The 17,616-nt window shown below is 39.7% G+C and overlaps 1 protein-coding gene across 4 annotated transcripts in view; it reads right to left on the minus strand.

Moving 5' to 3' along the window:
- Positions 1 to 17,616, minus strand: part of LOC106053581 (1,25-dihydroxyvitamin D(3) 24-hydroxylase, mitochondrial-like) — a 156,286-nt gene that overhangs the window by 43,354 nt on the left and 95,316 nt on the right. For 3 of the 4 annotated variants that reach the window (XM_056035129.1, XM_056035131.1, XM_013209163.2), the window contains one exon: positions 2,835 to 3,074. In XM_056035129.1, coding sequence (XP_055891104.1) covers positions 2,835 to 3,074 — 240 coding nt within the window. Of the gene's footprint in view, positions 1 to 2,834; positions 3,075 to 13,876; positions 14,092 to 17,616 lie in introns of those variants that run through there. The other variant, XM_056035130.1, reaches the window with a different exon arrangement.

The following is a 17,616-nucleotide window of genomic DNA, read 5'->3' on the forward strand; positions in this document are numbered from 1 at the left end:
CTTAACAAAAAGTAATCATCAAGACTCTTTAACGAATAATACCGTTGTTTATTAGTTATATAATGCACAAGTGACAAATCTAAATTGATATCGCTTCACGTCGTGCATTATGTGCATCAAAGACATCTATAACATCAACTACATCGATACTTTCTAGTATTTGTGACTTCACTGACATTAAAACCATGATAAGCCTTTCTTGCGTCATTGTGCTCTGAGATACTTTTTGATGAGCTTGAGCTTTGAGAATGATCTCTCACATGACGTAATGGAAGTGGCCTGAGTTAGCGGTATTCGGAGGAGGTTGCAAAGTCTGAGCACACGTAATTCCCATATGAAGCCTGTTTTTTCAATATGTCTATTGGTGATTGTATTACTGTTTGTTGATGAAAAGTGCTCGTGCATCAATGACATCATTGAAAAAAGCGATTTTCCATTTATTTCATCATACAAACAGGAAAAGTAGCACAGTTTGTCACAAGCGTGTCTTCTAACAGGTGTCTTGGTTCAAGAAGAAACCCAAAGGTATCCATTTTCTTTCCAGCCTTTGGAATCTGCCCTTCATCTCCATATGAAATCTGTCCAGCACTTCTGTCTCAACACGTTTGAATTGCAGTTCTATTGACAGTCCTACATTAGAACTCAAATTCCCATTAAGTCTTTTCTTTCTTATGGTTGTTTTGATTACAGGGAATCCATAGTATTCACTACCTTCTTTTGCTTTTTCGATGGATTGGGTTTTTGTCAGTTTCTCATCATTTTGCAGAAAGCATGAAAGGGTACTAATCTCTTTAGCAGCTTCCCGTATATGCAGTCCAGACTTTTGTAGTTTCTTCCGAACTATATTAATTGGGCGCAGGAGCATTGACCAGAATTCCAGATAGGCAAAAAATTCTTAATTTTCCACTGCATGAAGAAGATTCTGTGCTAATATTATATGGTATTACGTCATTGTTGGTTGTTTATGTTTTGTGCGAAAGCAAAAGGATTCAGAGTATACAAAAGTGGGAAAGATCCATATCTCATTATGCTTGAGTATATAAATACTCCGATAAGAGGACTGCCGTATTCACCATCACAACTGCTGACGAGTAGAAGACTCAGGGAATCATTCCAATTGATCACAAACTATTGAAACCATCGATAGCTGAAAATGCAGAGACATTACTCAACGAAAGACAGATGAAAAGCTAAGTGAAATACGATGCCAAAGCAAGAATACCTAAAGATTATTCTGTCGGAGAGTTCGTCTAGGTCAAACATGGCAGAAAGCAGTTGTCATAAAAAAAACATTCAGCACCCAGATCTTACATCATAAAGACAAACGATGGAAAAACATACAGAAGAAATCAACGCTTTTTGAATAAGAGTTTCGATGAAGACATCTCTGGGTACTATGATACCGATGAAGACAATGAACTGCAAACTGTTGGAACAAACGAAACAGACAGTTATAGACCAACGTCTAGAGAACTTGTTGTGCCTATGCAGTGGGCGCCGCGCTTTCATAGGCCCCGCGCTAATTCCAAGTGTACATTATTAAATTTAACAATTATAACGTATATAAAATAACAGAGTTTTCGCGACCTCCTGATTTTTCAGGGCCTCCAGGAAATCTCATGAAAAGGCAAAATATACGATAAAGACTGAACTTTTTTTGAATTTATTCAAATCTCCTGAAGAATAGACGAAATTGACATTTTGGGGTGCCAATAAATAAAAAGTGGCATTGCGAGCTTTCATTTGATAAAAATTTATTGCAAAAGACAAAAGTAGGCCTATTTTCTAATTCAAAAAAAATAATTTTGACATTATGCTTATCCCTACCCAGACTAGGCCCCGCGCGATCCGTTTCGCATAGGGCCCCGCAAATGCTAGGGCCGGCCCTGCTAGTAGATATCCCTCTTAGGAAATTTAAAAGGAAGGGTGTGATAATAACTTCAATAGGAAGGATGTATTAATATTATATGATATTACGTCATAATTTTTTGTTTATGTTTTGTGCGAAAGCAAAAGGATTAGATGTAAATAAAAAGAGAGTTTCCATTGGATTGAGGAAAGATGAATAGAGGGGTAATAACTCGAGTGTGAAGTTTAATTCTGAAATTATAGACGCCAAACCCGAATAATGGACAATTTTAGCATTATTAAGAATAACTTTTAGATCCGTTATACTCGATTATGTAAATTTTGCTTCAAGGTTAATTAGTGTAGCCATATAATACTCGCCATTTAGATCTATTATTAGTAAATGTAACAAGATACCTGAAATTCGCTGTAGGCTATATCATGCAGTTTTATTCGTGGCAACAAAGTTTAAAATGTAAAACTAACTTTAAAAAAAACTTTGATCTATGTCGGAAAAATATTTTTAAAATGTCAACAAAGTCAACGTACTGATAGACCTAGATCTAGGTTTAGTCTTTGTGATAAATTTAATCCATAAATGTTGATAAAAAAAAGACACCCGTTGACACTATTTGTCAATCAAATATATTAATTTATGTATTTACAAATAAATTTCGGACACCCATTTGGGGGCCCCCCCTAGGTGGGGGCCCGGGGGGATTTTAAAATTCTCCCCCCCCCATCCCCCCCCCCCTTAGTTACGCCACTGGGGCGTAGCTAGGAATTTTCCATCGCTTGGGGGCCCGGGGGGCTCGACCTGTCTGGGGGCCCCAGCATTTTGCGTAATATTTAATTCTTAATGTAAAAAAACACTCATTTGGGGGCCCCCCTCAAGTGGGGGGGCCGGGGAAATTTGAAAATTCTCCCCCCTCTTCCCCCCACCCTAGCTACGCCACTGGATAAAAGCATCCTCGCTTAGTACTCACCATCAACTCGTGCATCTGCCCTTGGTTTTCCTTCTTGAAGTAATCAGGAAACGAGCCGAGAATGGGCCAGCCTTTGGGGCCGGGTAGATCTGTAAAAGGTTTGATATCCGTAGCGGGAGTCGATGCAGTCGGGGCCGTGGCCTCTTCGGTTGCGGACGTTGTGAACATTGCTCTGGTCTGACGTAGCACTCGGGCCCCCTGACCCAGGGCCCGCCGTAGGGCGATATCGCTCATAGCAATCTATGAAAGATAGAAAAAAAATAGTTCTTTAATGACATATATACAGACAGATGGTTAAATAGATGAATGAATGGATTAAAACACAGAGTGATAGTCAAGACAGACAGACAGACAGACAGACGGACGGACGGACGGACGGACGGACGGATAGATAGATAGATAGATAGATAGATAGATAGATAGATAGATAGATAGATAGATAGATAGATAGATAGATAGATACTGTATACACAAATGCAAAATCTGGTACAAGTCAATAGGCTGAAAACTAGACTAGTATAAAGGTAATCAGCCCAGCGTGCTCTCACCTAGAAATGTAGCTCGAGTTACCTTGTGAAACAACTAAAAAGCCCACATAAAAATACCATTTCCTTCGCCACTACCCCCCAGCCTTTCTATTTAGAGTTTACCTCAAAGACCAAGTGTATTTATTGGATCAGCAGTTAGCGTCCAGACAAGAATCAGACCAAGAGCAACGTAAAACAGACCCAGAATCCAAGAACCAGAGAGCCACGGGCAATATCAAAAGAAGAACTGGAAATATCTCCGGCATAATGAACGGGATTGTGAGCATTTTATAAAACCAGCCCGCGGACTATTTTTTTTCTTTCTTCCCCAGCGTCTTTCAGACTCTTGAGCAACTGAGAGATCTGTGGGAGATAACAGTCAAAGACAACAAGACCTCGTGTTTATTTTTTTGTTGGCGGTATCAGGCGGAGTATTTCTGGCGCGCGCTGCTTTTGGGTATTTGGTTTATTTCTAGATCGGGGCGCTGAGGATCAAGGCACGCGGAGCAATACATTTGTGCGCATGTGCGCTATATTCGTGCTTGTACAGTTTTGTGTTGTTATTTTTTTTATGCGTAATGATCTGGTAGGACTAGCGAGCTGTATCGCATGATGCAAGAGTTTATATTTCAATCAAAACTATGCAACAATGATATGTTGATAAATATGCGATAATTAAAAATATATGATCCTAATTTTCATCTGCCTTGAAATTTTAAACTTCACAAATTTTTTCAGCATGTTCAGGGTCAAGACGATGTCTGCGAGGTCAGTTGTCAACATCCCTTCGGTTGATATCATGGTTTGGAATATTTTAAGTCAAATTCCACAGTCAAAGCTTTGTTATTTAGTCTTTTTTTTTTAAAGTATTATTATTATGTTAAAAAGGAACCACTGTTCATTCATAAAGAAGTTACTCAAGTCATTTCAAGTTTATTAGTTAAGATATTATACGCCTACATCGGTTTAGTTGTCTACCAGCAGTTTGGTGATACAAGTCAACGACCGGCAAAAACATGAGGTCAGTTATAATTATCCCCTCAGTTGTAATAACAAAAGCGTATATTGTAATTATTATTATTATGCTAGAAACGAACGAGAATTCATTCTCTGGCGCTGCCATGGTCGGGTTTCGTTAAAGAGAAACACTATTCATCGTAGTTCCTTTATTAGTGTTCAGTTTTCTGGTGATGTGGCAGGTCTGCAGAAGTACCGCCCTCTGACAGGCAACGAGAATCTTCCTAGGAATTATTCTAGTCTTCTTCTTATTATTATTCAGAACAGTGGTTCTCAAAGTATGTGTCAATATATAGGTTTTAAAACCACACGGATGAATGAATGGACTATTCCGAAATTTCAATTCATCATCTCCAGAAAGGATGTAGAAGTTAACTGCATGTATTAGACTTACAGTTTGAGCCCCTGGCACCTCCGAACCTCGTAACCATTGTAACAGGAATGGCATTGTAACAAAGAGCTATACCGTAACTTCTTTATGGTTTTGTAAATTGTTTTTGAGTGTGCCAGTTGTAAAAATCAATGCTGAAGATTAACATTTCCACGTAGTGTATCTTGGACAACAGACACAACTATAGACACAGGAGCCCTGACGCATAGAGTTACACTTTTTTGTTGTTGTTTTTTTCTACTGCATCAATAAAGAAAAATAATTCTACAACATGTATCGTCCACCACTTACTAGATAAAAATAAAAATCAATACCTAACTTATAGAGCAGGGGTTCTCAACCTGTGGGTCGCGACCCCCTTGGGGGTCGATTGACGATTTACCAGGGGTCGCCAAAGACCATCGAAAAAGTCTATTCTTCTGTTGCTGTGTGTGTGTGAGCAAGGGAGGGGGGGGGGTCGTGGCAGAGTGGGGGATTGTAAAAAGGGGTCGTCGAGCTTAAAAGGTTGAGAACCGCTGTCATAGAGGGACAAAATGTAGTTATGCTATAGGCCCAACCTTCAAGTGCCTCGAGTGTAGTCGGTTTCAAAGCGACGATCCTACATGGTCAATGAGGTTGGGCTCATCTACAACCACAAAGTACGAGCTTAGAATGCACTTTTTAATTCAAATTTTAAGGGTTAAAGGCGATGGGTCTTACGACACTGTAAAACTCGTGCTTTGGTGCAGCGCATAGGCGTAGCGCACGGCAGGGGGCCACCAGAGATAAAAACAGTTTACGCTATCGGGACCAAATAGAGCCGAAAATAAATGTTGTGGTGCTAAATACAGACATTTATATAGGTAGGTGTTTATACACATATATATATCAACCCTTGAGCCAGTCCTGTGACGTCAGCGACAGAGGCGTGGCACATGTTGGGGAAACACGAGCTACAGGTCGCTACTCACACGCACACTTGAACAGGAGAGTGGTGGCTAAGGGGGGGGGGGGTTAAGGCTTTTGATGAAGGGGCGTGAGATCTGGGTAAATAAACTTCAAAGTCTCCCCTTCCCCCTTACTATTTGCTCAGTCTATCTCTCTCTCTGTCTCTCTCTCTCTCAAAAGGTATAAAGACATAGACCTACAAAGGAAGACAAGATCGAGATGAGCTGCTCACGTGCAGATAAGGAAGAGGGAAGACTGGAGAGACCTCACTCAACGTAAGAATGTAAACATAAACACTATAATTTAGGATGAAAAGGAGGGGGGAGGGCGGAAAATTCGCTGAAAAAAAAAAGGGGGGGGGGAGAGGATATTAAAACAAGTCATTATAGAAATAAAGCAGAAAGTATTAATTGTGTCTGTCCATGTGTGTGAGAGTATATGTGTAAGTGTGTGTGTGTCAGTCATCCTTATTCTTCGGAATCGAAGACATTGCCGTTATTATGAATGAGTGTGACAGTATGTGGTACACTAATCTTGATATACCCATGTCGTCACACCGGCTAACCAAAATGACGATGCTTTGCTCTCACCTGGTTAAACACTGAGGCCATTGAACAGCCTTTACAAGCGGAACAATAATAGAAATAAAGATTCATTTCATTACCATTTTTATTCTTTTTCGTCACAATTTCAATGCTGACATTGTGAAATTAATACAATTCTCAAACCGCTTTTTGGGGTCCAGTTAATGTCAGGTCGGGAGCGCGGTGGCTGAGGGTTTAAGCACTTGGCTTTCGAACCTGGGGTCCAGGGTTCGAATCTTGGTGAAAACTGGGATTTTGAAATTGTCATTTTTAGGGCTCACCGAGCTGGTTGGTCGTTGTGCTGGCCACATGATACCCTGGAAGGGACACAGCAGAGAGTAATAATCCTTAGGTCTCCACCACACTTCACCAGGATTCGAACATTTTACCATACGGTTACTAAAGACAATTACATGACTGTCCTGTTGTATTACGTTAATATAATTATTCATATTCTTAGAGCAAAGACAATTTAGTCAGGAAGCAAAGGAAGTGTTCTTTTTTGACGATCACGTGACCTGTCGAGACAGAAGTCGCCAGGACTGGGACAGCTAACGGATCCAGTAATAAGTACGACAGTCTAACCGAAATTCCTTACATAATAATTACATATATCAATATCAATGTCTACATTAGAAGCATGTGTTTTGAGATGCATGGGAAAAAAGTGTCTGTCTAGGGAATCCTAACTAAATATAATTTACAATACATTCTTCGAGGCTAACTTTGGGCAGACAGGGGAGGCAAACGTTGGGCAGAGGAGGCAAACGTTGGGAAGACAGGGGAGGCAAACGTTTGGGCAGACAGGGGAGGCAAACGTTGGGCAGACAGGGGAGGCAAACGTTGGGCAGACAGGGGAGGCAAACGTTGGGCAGACAGGGGAGGCAAACGTTTGGGCAGACAGGGGAAGCAAACGTTTGGGCAGACAGGGGAGGCAAACGTTGGGCAGACAGGGGAGGCAAACGTTGGGCAGACCCGGGAGGGGGGGGGGGAACAAGATGCTGGTCTTCACGCGTAGACAATGCCAAGGTCAAATTTCACCTGCTTCTACTCTCTCCTCTTACTACAATATAACTACCCCCCCCCCCTTTCCAACCAACACACAATTTTTAATTAACACTGTGTGTGTTTGGGCGGGGAGAGGGGTAATTAAAGTTGAAGTGTGATTGCGCTTTAAACTAATTTAAGGTCAAGGCCGTGGCCCGATAACATTATTCCTTTCCTTTGTTAAAATCGAAACGTTTTTTTTTTTAAAATTGCAGTACACTTTTTTTAAAAAAAAATTTTGGAGGAATGGTGGCTGAGAGGTATATCACTTGTTTGTTGGCTGAGAGGTATATCACTTGTTTGTTGGCTGAGAGGTATATTATTTGTTTGTTGGCTGAGAGGTATATCACTTGTTTGTTGGCTGAGAGATATATCATTTGTTTCATGGCTGAAAGGTATATCACTTGTTTGTTGGCTGAGAGGTATATTATTTGTTTGTTGTCTGAGAGGTATATCACTTGTATGTTGGCTGAGAGGTATATCACTTGTATGTTGGCTGAGAGGTATATCACTTGTATGTTGGCTGAGAGGTATATCACTTGTTTGTTGGCTGAGAGGTATATCACTTGTTTGTTGGCTGAGAGGTATATCACTTGTTTGTTGGCTGAGAGGTATATCACTTGTTTGTTGGCTGAGTGGTATATCACTTGTTTGTTGGCTGAGAGGTATATCACTTGTTTGTTGGCTGAGAGGTATATCACTTGTATGTTGGCTGAGAGGTATATCACTTGTATGTTGGCTGAGAGGTATATCACTTGTATGGTGGCTGAGGGGTATATCACTTGTATGTTGGCTGAGAGGTATATCACTTGTATGTTGGCTGAGAGGTATATCACTTGTTTGTTGGCTGAGAGGTATATCACTTGTTTGTTGGCTGAGAGGTATATCACTTGTATGTTGGCTGAGAGGTATATCACTTGTTTGTTGGCTGAGAGGTATATCACTTGTATGTTGGCTGAGAGGTATATCACTTGTATGTTGGCTGAGAGGTATATCACTTGTATGTTGGCTGAGAGGTATATCACTTGTTTGTTGGCTGAGAGGTATATCACTTGTTTGTTGGCTGAGAAGTATATCACTTGTTTGTTGGCTGAGAGGTATATCACTTGTTTGTTGGCTGAGAGGTATATCACTTGTATGTTGGCTGAGAGGTATATCACTTGTTTGTTGGCTGAGAGGTATATCACTTGTTCGTTGGCTGAGAGGTATATCACTTGTTTGTTGGCTGAGAGGTATATCACTTGTATGTTGGCTGAGAGGTATATCACTTGTATGTTGGCTGAGAGGTATATCACTTGTATGTTGGCTGAGAGGTATATCACTTGTTTGTTGGCTGAGAGGTATATCACTTGTTCGTTGGCTGAGAGGTATATTGCTTGAATGCTAAAATATAAGAGTTTTAAGTTTCGATTCCGGTAAAGGCTGAGCTCTCTCCTTGCAGTGGTGGGGTACTGTTGCTGATGCTAAATGTCTTGCTGACCACTTGAGATCATCGTTAAAACTTAGGACATTTTAGGCTCATTAAGAAGCCCTCGTTTCTGATTCCATTAAATCAAAATACACGCATCTTGGAAAGACAAAATCGGATCCTTTCAAGCAGCTACTATGTCAAGGTCGTAGACTGCGGGAAGGTCAGTGTCAAGGCCGTAACCTTTGGAAATGGAGTCGAAAGTCACGATTGGTGGCAATACCAAAGCCTCGGGGAGGATGGTGAGTTTTTGGTTGTTGTTTTTTTTCACTTAAAAGAAAAGTCTTGGCAGCTTTTTAAAAGAAATTGAATTCCCTCCCTCCTACATCCGGGGTTTCCCTCCCAACGCTACATTGTCCTGAACTGTCGACACCACTTGTCTACCAGTCGGGAAAAATACCAATTAGTCGAACCATTATACTGCAACAGTACACTTTTCAAACACCATCTCACACAAGGCGGACAAATGGACTTTTGTGCAAAAGGTAAAAAGTATATTTTTTGTGCTTCTTTAAACAATAGATCAAATGTATACATATAGTGGAGATGAAGCTGATATAACAGCAAAGCTGTTTTGGTGATGTTTGCTAATTTGAGTGAGGAGATTCTAAATATAGAAACCTCGAAAGACATCTAAGCTTCCGGTTATGACGTTATGTATGACTTCTGACTTCTGCCCAAACTCAAGACCAAAATATAAAAAAAAATTAATGTTTGTGCTCGATTATAAAACAAAAATTGATTTTGCCCTCTTCAATGTAAAAAAAAAATAATTGCCATTAACAACGTTAAGTTAGTGACGCCTAGACTAGAGCCTGCGGGTCATTTCCGTCCCGTAGCAAGGTGCTATCCGACCACCCCAAACGTATACTTACAATTAACAAAGACGTTCATAATAAAACGTTCATTAATGAAGTTCATAATAAAAAGTTCATAATAAAACGTTCATTAATGAAGTTCATAATAAAAGTTCATAATAAAAAGTTCATAATAAAACGTTCATTAATGAAGTTCATAATAAAACGTTCATAATAAAGCGTTCATTAATGAAGTTCATAAAAAAAAAAGTTCATAACAAAAAGTTCATTAATGAAGTTCATAATAAAAAGTTCATAATAAAAAGTTCATTAATGAAGTTCATAATCAAAAGTTCTTAATAAAAAGTTCATTATTGAAGTTCATAATAAAAAGTTCGTAATGACACCCGAAGAGAATCCCCTCCATTGAACTTAACGATTTCTTCTAATGATGATTCCCCTGAATTGGACTCTCAGAGATTTAAAGCCCCCGTGCTGAAAAAAAAAGGGGGGTAGGCCCCAGTGTTTTAAGATATCAATTTGGTGTGACTTTTAACAATCAGGCGAATGTACTTTAAGTGGCAGCAGTTCTTAAAACGTCCTTAACCTTTAGAGTCATGACATGCATGGGCCTTGTTCATTATCTGGCGTTACGGAGCACTGTCTTCTGGGCTAGTTGTGTCTATTTATAGGCCCAGCAGGAGGAACAACTGTAACGCTATCTACAATATCAGAAAAACATTTAGTAATAAATTTTAGTTTTATGATCGACGGCAAGAAGGAACAGTGCCCAGCTAGGTGTGCAGTGACAGGAGGGATACAGTGTCATAGGGGATACAGTGACGGTAGGGATACAGTGACAGATGGGATACAATGTCATAGGGGATTCAATGACAGAGGGGATATTGTGATACTGTGGATGTGAATGGCTTGGTTTAATAGGAAAAGATGGGAGGCAGCAAGGCCCATGTGTTATGCTGTAACGTGTTTGCATCCCCCCACCCCACACACACACACGTAGGTTTCTCCCCTCACAAACCCTTCTCCCTTCTCCAAGTTAGACCAGTTTCAAGCATTTATTACCTTAGGTATTTGAAACCTAGATCTATGTTTCACTTCGGACATTTAAATCTAGATCTGTGTGTTGTTCCAGACATTTCAACCTAGATCTTTGCTTTGTTTCAGGCATATAAAATTTAAATGCAAGAGACATTTAAACCTGGATCTTTTTCGCTTCGGGCATTTAAACCTAGATCTGTGTTGTTTCAGTCATTTCAACCTAGATCTTTGTTTTGTTTCAGGCATTTAGAACCTTAATTCAAGAGGCATTTCAACCTAGATCTATGTGTTGCTTCATGCTTGTAATCCTTTATCTATGTTTTTCGTCATGCATTTAAAACCTAGATCTCTGTGCTGCCTCGGGGGGCAAACCTAGATCTATGTTTTTGCTTCGCAGATGTTAAATGTTGATTACGCAAGATAAAAAAAAAAATAGTTCTAGAACACAAAGTTAAGGAGGCTGTTCCGACCTAAGAAAGAGGGACGTGTTTTCTGTTTAGGACGGCGAATACAGCCAAACGCTGTGTGGGGTAGAGGCGTAGCGATTAGAGTTGAGTTCAGGGGCGTTTTTTTTTTTAAGTCATGAGTAAACAGGTGGGCGGTAGTGATAGAGCAAGAGGAGAGGGATAGATAGAGGGGAGAGGAGAGAGAAAGGAGGGGAGAGGAGGGAGTGTAGGTGCTACTTACAAATAAAAATAAAATGTACGAAGGAGGTAGATCGTTGTTTGTTTATATTCAGAAGAGGGAGGGGGGAGTGTCAGAACTCTCCAGGTATTGCAAAATGTTAAGAGCGGAAATGAATATTATGTGGAGGCGGGGGGGGGGGGGATAAACACAATTTGAGGATGGCAAACTGATAGAACCGTGTGGCAATAATCATTTCACATTTTCAAGCCACAGGCCACATCATCGATTCAGTTACTGCGCTCTTGGGTACACTCCATTGGCTTCCAAGTGAATGCAAGAACCGACTACAAGGTGTCCAGACTTAGTCACTAGTGCATCTAAAACAAAGAAATGCCCTTCTACCTAAGTGAGCTGATCACTCCATATTGATATTGTGAGCTTTTTCAGTGCACGGACCAAAGGCTTGGAACTCACTCCCCATTAAGCTAACCCGAACAGTATTCGTCTCTACATTCAAGAAGAACATTAAGACCTATCTGTTCAAAACTTTGTTAGATTAGTTTGTCATTTCAACTATGGTGTTTATGTTTTGTTATTTTATGTATCGCCTTGTGCCTACATTATGTTTGATATCAGTGCTTTATACATTAAATTATTATAATTATTTTCATCGGAAAAAAACAAACATGTAACATATCTAAAAATATTTTTTTTAAATAAAGCTTATCTAAGAAGAGGAACTATAACATCACAGCCTTATATCTCAATACTGTAGGATTAAGCTGTCTTTTTCTATATAAAACAAACTTAGTTACAACTAATTGATTGACTAATTGTTATTTTTTTTTATTGATTCGTGTATTATCATAGACAATGTATAGAGATGCAAACTTTCCACTAGATCCGAGAATATGATATGAGTAAGAAAAACGTATCTAAACGGAATAATTCCACATATACAGCCTCATCTCAACAAGTAGCATCTATTTACCTTTTTGATAACAAATAAAATAATTAATTACCAAGAATTAAGTAACTGATTAGTTAATTGGTGTTTTTTTTTTTATGATTCGTGTTTTTTTTATCTACAACAAATAATTGTGTAAAATTTCAACTTAATTCGAGAGTGGGCGTGGGAGAAATAAAGTGTACACAGTTGTACCAGACAGAGGAGATGGAGTGCATATAAGTTTTGTAAAAACATCGAGATATATGGAATGGAGCCTCTGCCACTTCACTATGGTAGTCAAAAGTTTGAAGGGAAGGGGCATCACTGCGGCACGATGCTTGCCCGGCACCAGTGTCGTCGTTGGGAGCAAATTCGATAAAAGAATCAAGTTTCGTATTAGTAATGGTATTGTTATAATCCAACACATTTAAAATCTACAATGAAGAGCTCAAACAGATGGCGCTGTAACAGTGTTGAATGAAAGATATTCAGTTGTGTGCGTGCTATACATATAATAACAATCACAAGAGTACAATATTGACAATATATATTTTTTTCCAAAGAATACGTGAATGCACCTCAGGAACACAAAATAAATTTCGCTCTCGCGATAGTGTGTCAAGACCGTATATTAAGAGCCTAAGTTAATTTATATACCTTTAATGGTCCATTAAACTATTAAGGCCGATATAAACATGTTAAACTGCTTAATTCTATATGTACTGTTTAACTGCCGAAGTCGATATATATATATAGTTCAACTGACGAAGTTGCTTTATTCTGTTAAACTGTGAAATCGATATATACTGATCAGCTGATGAAGTCGCTTTATACTGTTAAACTGTTGAAGTCGATATATAAACTGATGAAGTCGCTTTGTACTGTTAAACTGTTGAAGTCGATATATACTGTTAAACTGATGAAATTTCTTTATACTGTTTACCTTATGAAGTCGATATTTACTGAAGTTAAACACAAACATAAAGAGACATAGACATTTTGTTCAAAGTCGTGTTCATGTGTTCAGCAAGTAGTGTCGCTATGAACACTAGAAAATAAAAAATAAACAGACTTTTTCAAAATTGTACTTATTACTTTTCAAGAGAAAAAAAAATTGAGGAAATGGCCGCTATTAGTTTTATGCAGTCAGTCTGTATGTCTGTCACGCACATGTATAAAATAGCGCTACGAACAATATGAAGTTGTGAGTTCGCCATCGCTATTAACGTGCTCAAAATGTGCGCAGCGGCTTCCAATGGCATTCTGAGATTCGAAACCGAGACCCTCGGTTCGGAAGCCAAGTGCTTTACCACCAAGCCACACTGGGCACTTAATTGGCATGTGGCTTGTCTAATTAAGGCTGTTTCGATGTGCCTACTATTACAGACTATCGTACTTTAGAATCACTGACTGACCGATATATATATATATATATATACTGCAACAGCGTTGAAAAAGAAAAAGAAAATAGAGGATCAAAATTCAACTTTGTTTAGGGTTAGGGTTTTATACGATTTTATTTTAAAGTGCTAGACTTGTAGCAAACCTAAAAACCTAATCCTAAGTTAATGTCCAACGATATTCCCGTGAAAACAAAGTTGATCTAGATCTAGATATGTATTTTAAAAGAGACAAGAGATACCACTTACCTGGACCGCGTCTCTTTGCACTAAAGGTGGTATAGTTCAATAAGTCTTATAACACATGAAATAACAAACGCGACTATCTCTCAAACTGTCATTGACACGCAGTGCGAAGTAGTACAACTGATCAGGGTGGTAGTGGTGGTGGTGGTTCTTTTTTTTTTTCCTCGAAGAGAAGAAACAGAATGAGAGAAGTAGAGAGGGAGAAATACACGATCGGAAACATAAACACAGCAAGAGGAGGGGGGGGGCTGCTTCGTCTCGCTAATCCCTCTCTCTCTTTCTCTCTCTCTCTCTCTCTCTCTCTTCCAACCGTTTTTGTCCATTAAAACCAGCCAAGGTCAGCGCGACGTTTTAAAGCAGTTGATATTACGGTGTTAGAAAAAAAAAAAGAGGGTGGGGGCGGAGTTAAACCTAGGCGTCCGGGGGGGGGGGGTAAGAGTGGGTGGGGGGCGTTGAAAGAGACGACTTTGGGGGTGAGGTTAGGGGGCAAACACTAAATACGCTAGCAAAACACGCACACACGCAAACACATATTTACGCACACAATACAACCCAAGTTCGAAGTTGACTCAGTGCGAGTGAACTCCCCCCTCCCCCCACTTCTCGATAGACAGGCTCGAACAGTACCGAGGTCTACTATTAATTACAACGTAGGTCAGTGCAGACACTGCCGCTAAACGATGGGGGTCAGTGCAGATGCCGTTCGGCTAATTAGGTGTCAAACAAGACAACATAACAGAATCAATAACAGGGAGAGGTGAAGAAAACAGGGTTGTGCTCGCACGGGCGTTGCGTCTTACAAAGTTCAAGACATGGCACTGTGAGGAAAGGTTTTGAGTGGCCAAAATAAATGTCAATAGACAGATGCCTGGCTGCTAAGGAAGTTTGTGTTGTACAAAGTTTTAATATAGGCCTGGGGCCCCTGGGAGTCAGTTTTACTCGCAAAAAAAAAACAACGTTACAATCATATCAAAATTACTGTAAGTTGCGGATTGGCTCAAAATGTTATTTAAATCTTGTTTTCAATTGCATACATTGTATACTATTCGTCTTTAAAACAAACAAAACAGAAACATCTAAACAATGTGTGTGGTATATGAAGAGGACTTCTACTTGTGTGTACAGACAGACAACACAAATTCATTACAGCTTTTTCCGATGGGGGGGGGCGCTAAAATTAAACCAAGAGGCTGCACTTTTAAAAAAAAGTATGAGGTTGCAAAACACGCTTTTTTTTTTTTTTTAATATAAATTTATTTTCGCTTTATCAGATTATCTCATGCGTTATCTAGTTGATGGAAACTCTTCAAAGTTCTCAACACGAATTATTACAGGGTCCCAGTTAATGTGCTCCGAGTTGTTTAGTTAGACCTAAACATTTCACTGAACAGGGTGTGGGAAGATGAGGTGTCCCTCCCTTTACGTTGTGACAGGCCTGAGCTTAAAAGTCAAGTTTCCCCCTTCAGACCTTTGCGATCTATGTTTGATGTTTCTGTGTCTGTGTTAAGTATGTCTTGAAGAATTAAGGCAACTATTGTCGTAGTCGGGCCGAACACTTTGAATCATTCAACACTGGACGCCATCTTAGGCAGGAAGCCATTGTTCACGACAAAAGAGGCATAACTCCACAATGACTAAGGGCTATAACTTACATATATCAAGTATTAACATCCTTTCCTTTCTATCGACGAAACATGTTCACTACAAACATGCCAAAAAAACGAACACATGGCATATTAGCAGTCCATAGTTAACGAGGGTGTCATGCGGCCAGCACAAAGGTCAACCGCTTTTACTTTTCCCCAACCAATCTCAGGTACCCATTAGAGCTGGGTGGACTCAGAGGCGTCATAAAGATCCCGAAATTAAAAATCCCAGTCGACATCGGGATTTGAACCCGGGACTCCTCCGGCTCTGAAGCCACTTAACTCAGACATAGCGCCTCCGTGTATGAACTTAACAGTTCTATTTGCTTCGTTTCTTTGCCTTAAACTGCATGCAAAGATAAGAACTCGAAGTCTGCATTAAGGACGTCGTGATCTTTAACCCTCGTCCGTCTCAAACCCTTTGTATCCCCTGGACTTCTTTTTTTCCCTCGTATCTTGTCATTCAACACTTTATACCGCACTGATTCTACCACCTGTGACATTCGCTTGGGAAAGGAGGAGGGGGGGGGATCACCAAGTACTTTGTGGGCACTTCTGCTTGGAAGATTTCGTGTTTTGTGTAACAGTATCTGGGCTAATGCGTGTGTTGGTCGTTAGACCCGTAAACCTATCTGGCACGCTGACATTCTGTTGTTTTGTTGACTGGGCGCAGCGAGTCTCAACTTATTTTGTAAATAGACCCCCCTTTCCCATTTCTTATTGCCCAGCACATTATGGAGGCCGAAGAAAAGGGAAAAGAAAAAAAAAAACAAGGCCCAGCCTGCATAACATGGCGTCGTATCTTCTTAGACCTTAAAATCGTAGGCTCTAAATGGGGTGAGAATGTGGACGTCGTTGATTTATGTGGGATGAGGAGTGAGCTTGCCGCTAGGTGATGGGGGAATTTAAATTTGAGTTACAGAGTTAGTAAGTTTAACACCTCCCCTCCCTTGAAAAATGTCCTTGTGGTATGTACTTTAAACTCGTCACAATGGCGCCAAACTTAAATCATATGTGACGTCATCACTCCGTCATCATGTAAGAAGCTCTAGATCTGGATGAAATCCATCTTCATACTTTTGAAACAGATTTATACTTTTATTTAGGGGTGTCTCCACTTCCGCGTTGTTATCATCTCATTGTTATCGTTAATGAGTTTATATTTTAAAAACGTAGCATACAATTTAAAAAATATAATTAAGGAAATCATTAATAATTTAACGAAAAAATAATTATTTTAGCATAAAAAGATTTTTTTAAATTATTGTCACATCTAAATTGAAAGTTCAGTATGTTATAACCTCAAAAAAAAAAAAGATGTCATTGTCAAAAGATGTCATTGTCAAAAAGATGTCATTGTCAAGAAGATGTCATTGTCAAAAAGATGTCAAAGACATGTTTTGTAAAACTGATTTTTTTTTTTTTTTTTTAATTATTATCACCAATAATGTATTTTCTCGGATCTATTTTATTGTGTGTGTGATTTAAAGTATGGCTTTATTAATTGATTTTTCTTCTCATGTATTCTTATGTTCTACAATTTTGGGACGCTCCATGTAAAATGAACTCCTGCAGGGCGGCAGGGGACGGTGGCGCCAACTCTTGGGACCATCTTCACGGACAGAGGAAGTCTACACCAAACAACCAGGCATCCATTCTAACATTCTATACTGTCAAGGAACGATAAGCTTGAAGAAAATACATTACGTGTCTTTGTCTTTGCATAAGTTTAGAACCGCTGACTGCACTTGACGAAAACTGTAATGGGGTCACACGGTACGACGTCTGCTGGTGATCGAAGAATCTCAAACACACACTCACGTTATCTCCAGCTAGGGACTAATAACGGGGCGAGTTTTACGGGACTGTGAATGCATTAGATCTACGTAGGAACCCAGACACCTCACCAGGCCAGACCCAAGGAGACCTGGTTGTCTGCTGCATGCTCGTCATTGTAATGGTCACAATGACGTCATAGACTCCGCGAAGCAATTAGGCGGAGCTACGCTACTCAAGCAAGATCGAAAAGTTTATTAAACTTAAAGTTACGTTTTTTTTTTTTAAAACGGGTATAGTATCTAAAAATAGAACGAACAG

This window comes from Biomphalaria glabrata, chromosome 7 (genome assembly GCF_947242115.1).
Source record: "Biomphalaria glabrata chromosome 7, xgBioGlab47.1, whole genome shotgun sequence".
Classification (NCBI taxonomy): domain Eukaryota; kingdom Metazoa; phylum Mollusca; class Gastropoda; family Planorbidae; genus Biomphalaria; species Biomphalaria glabrata.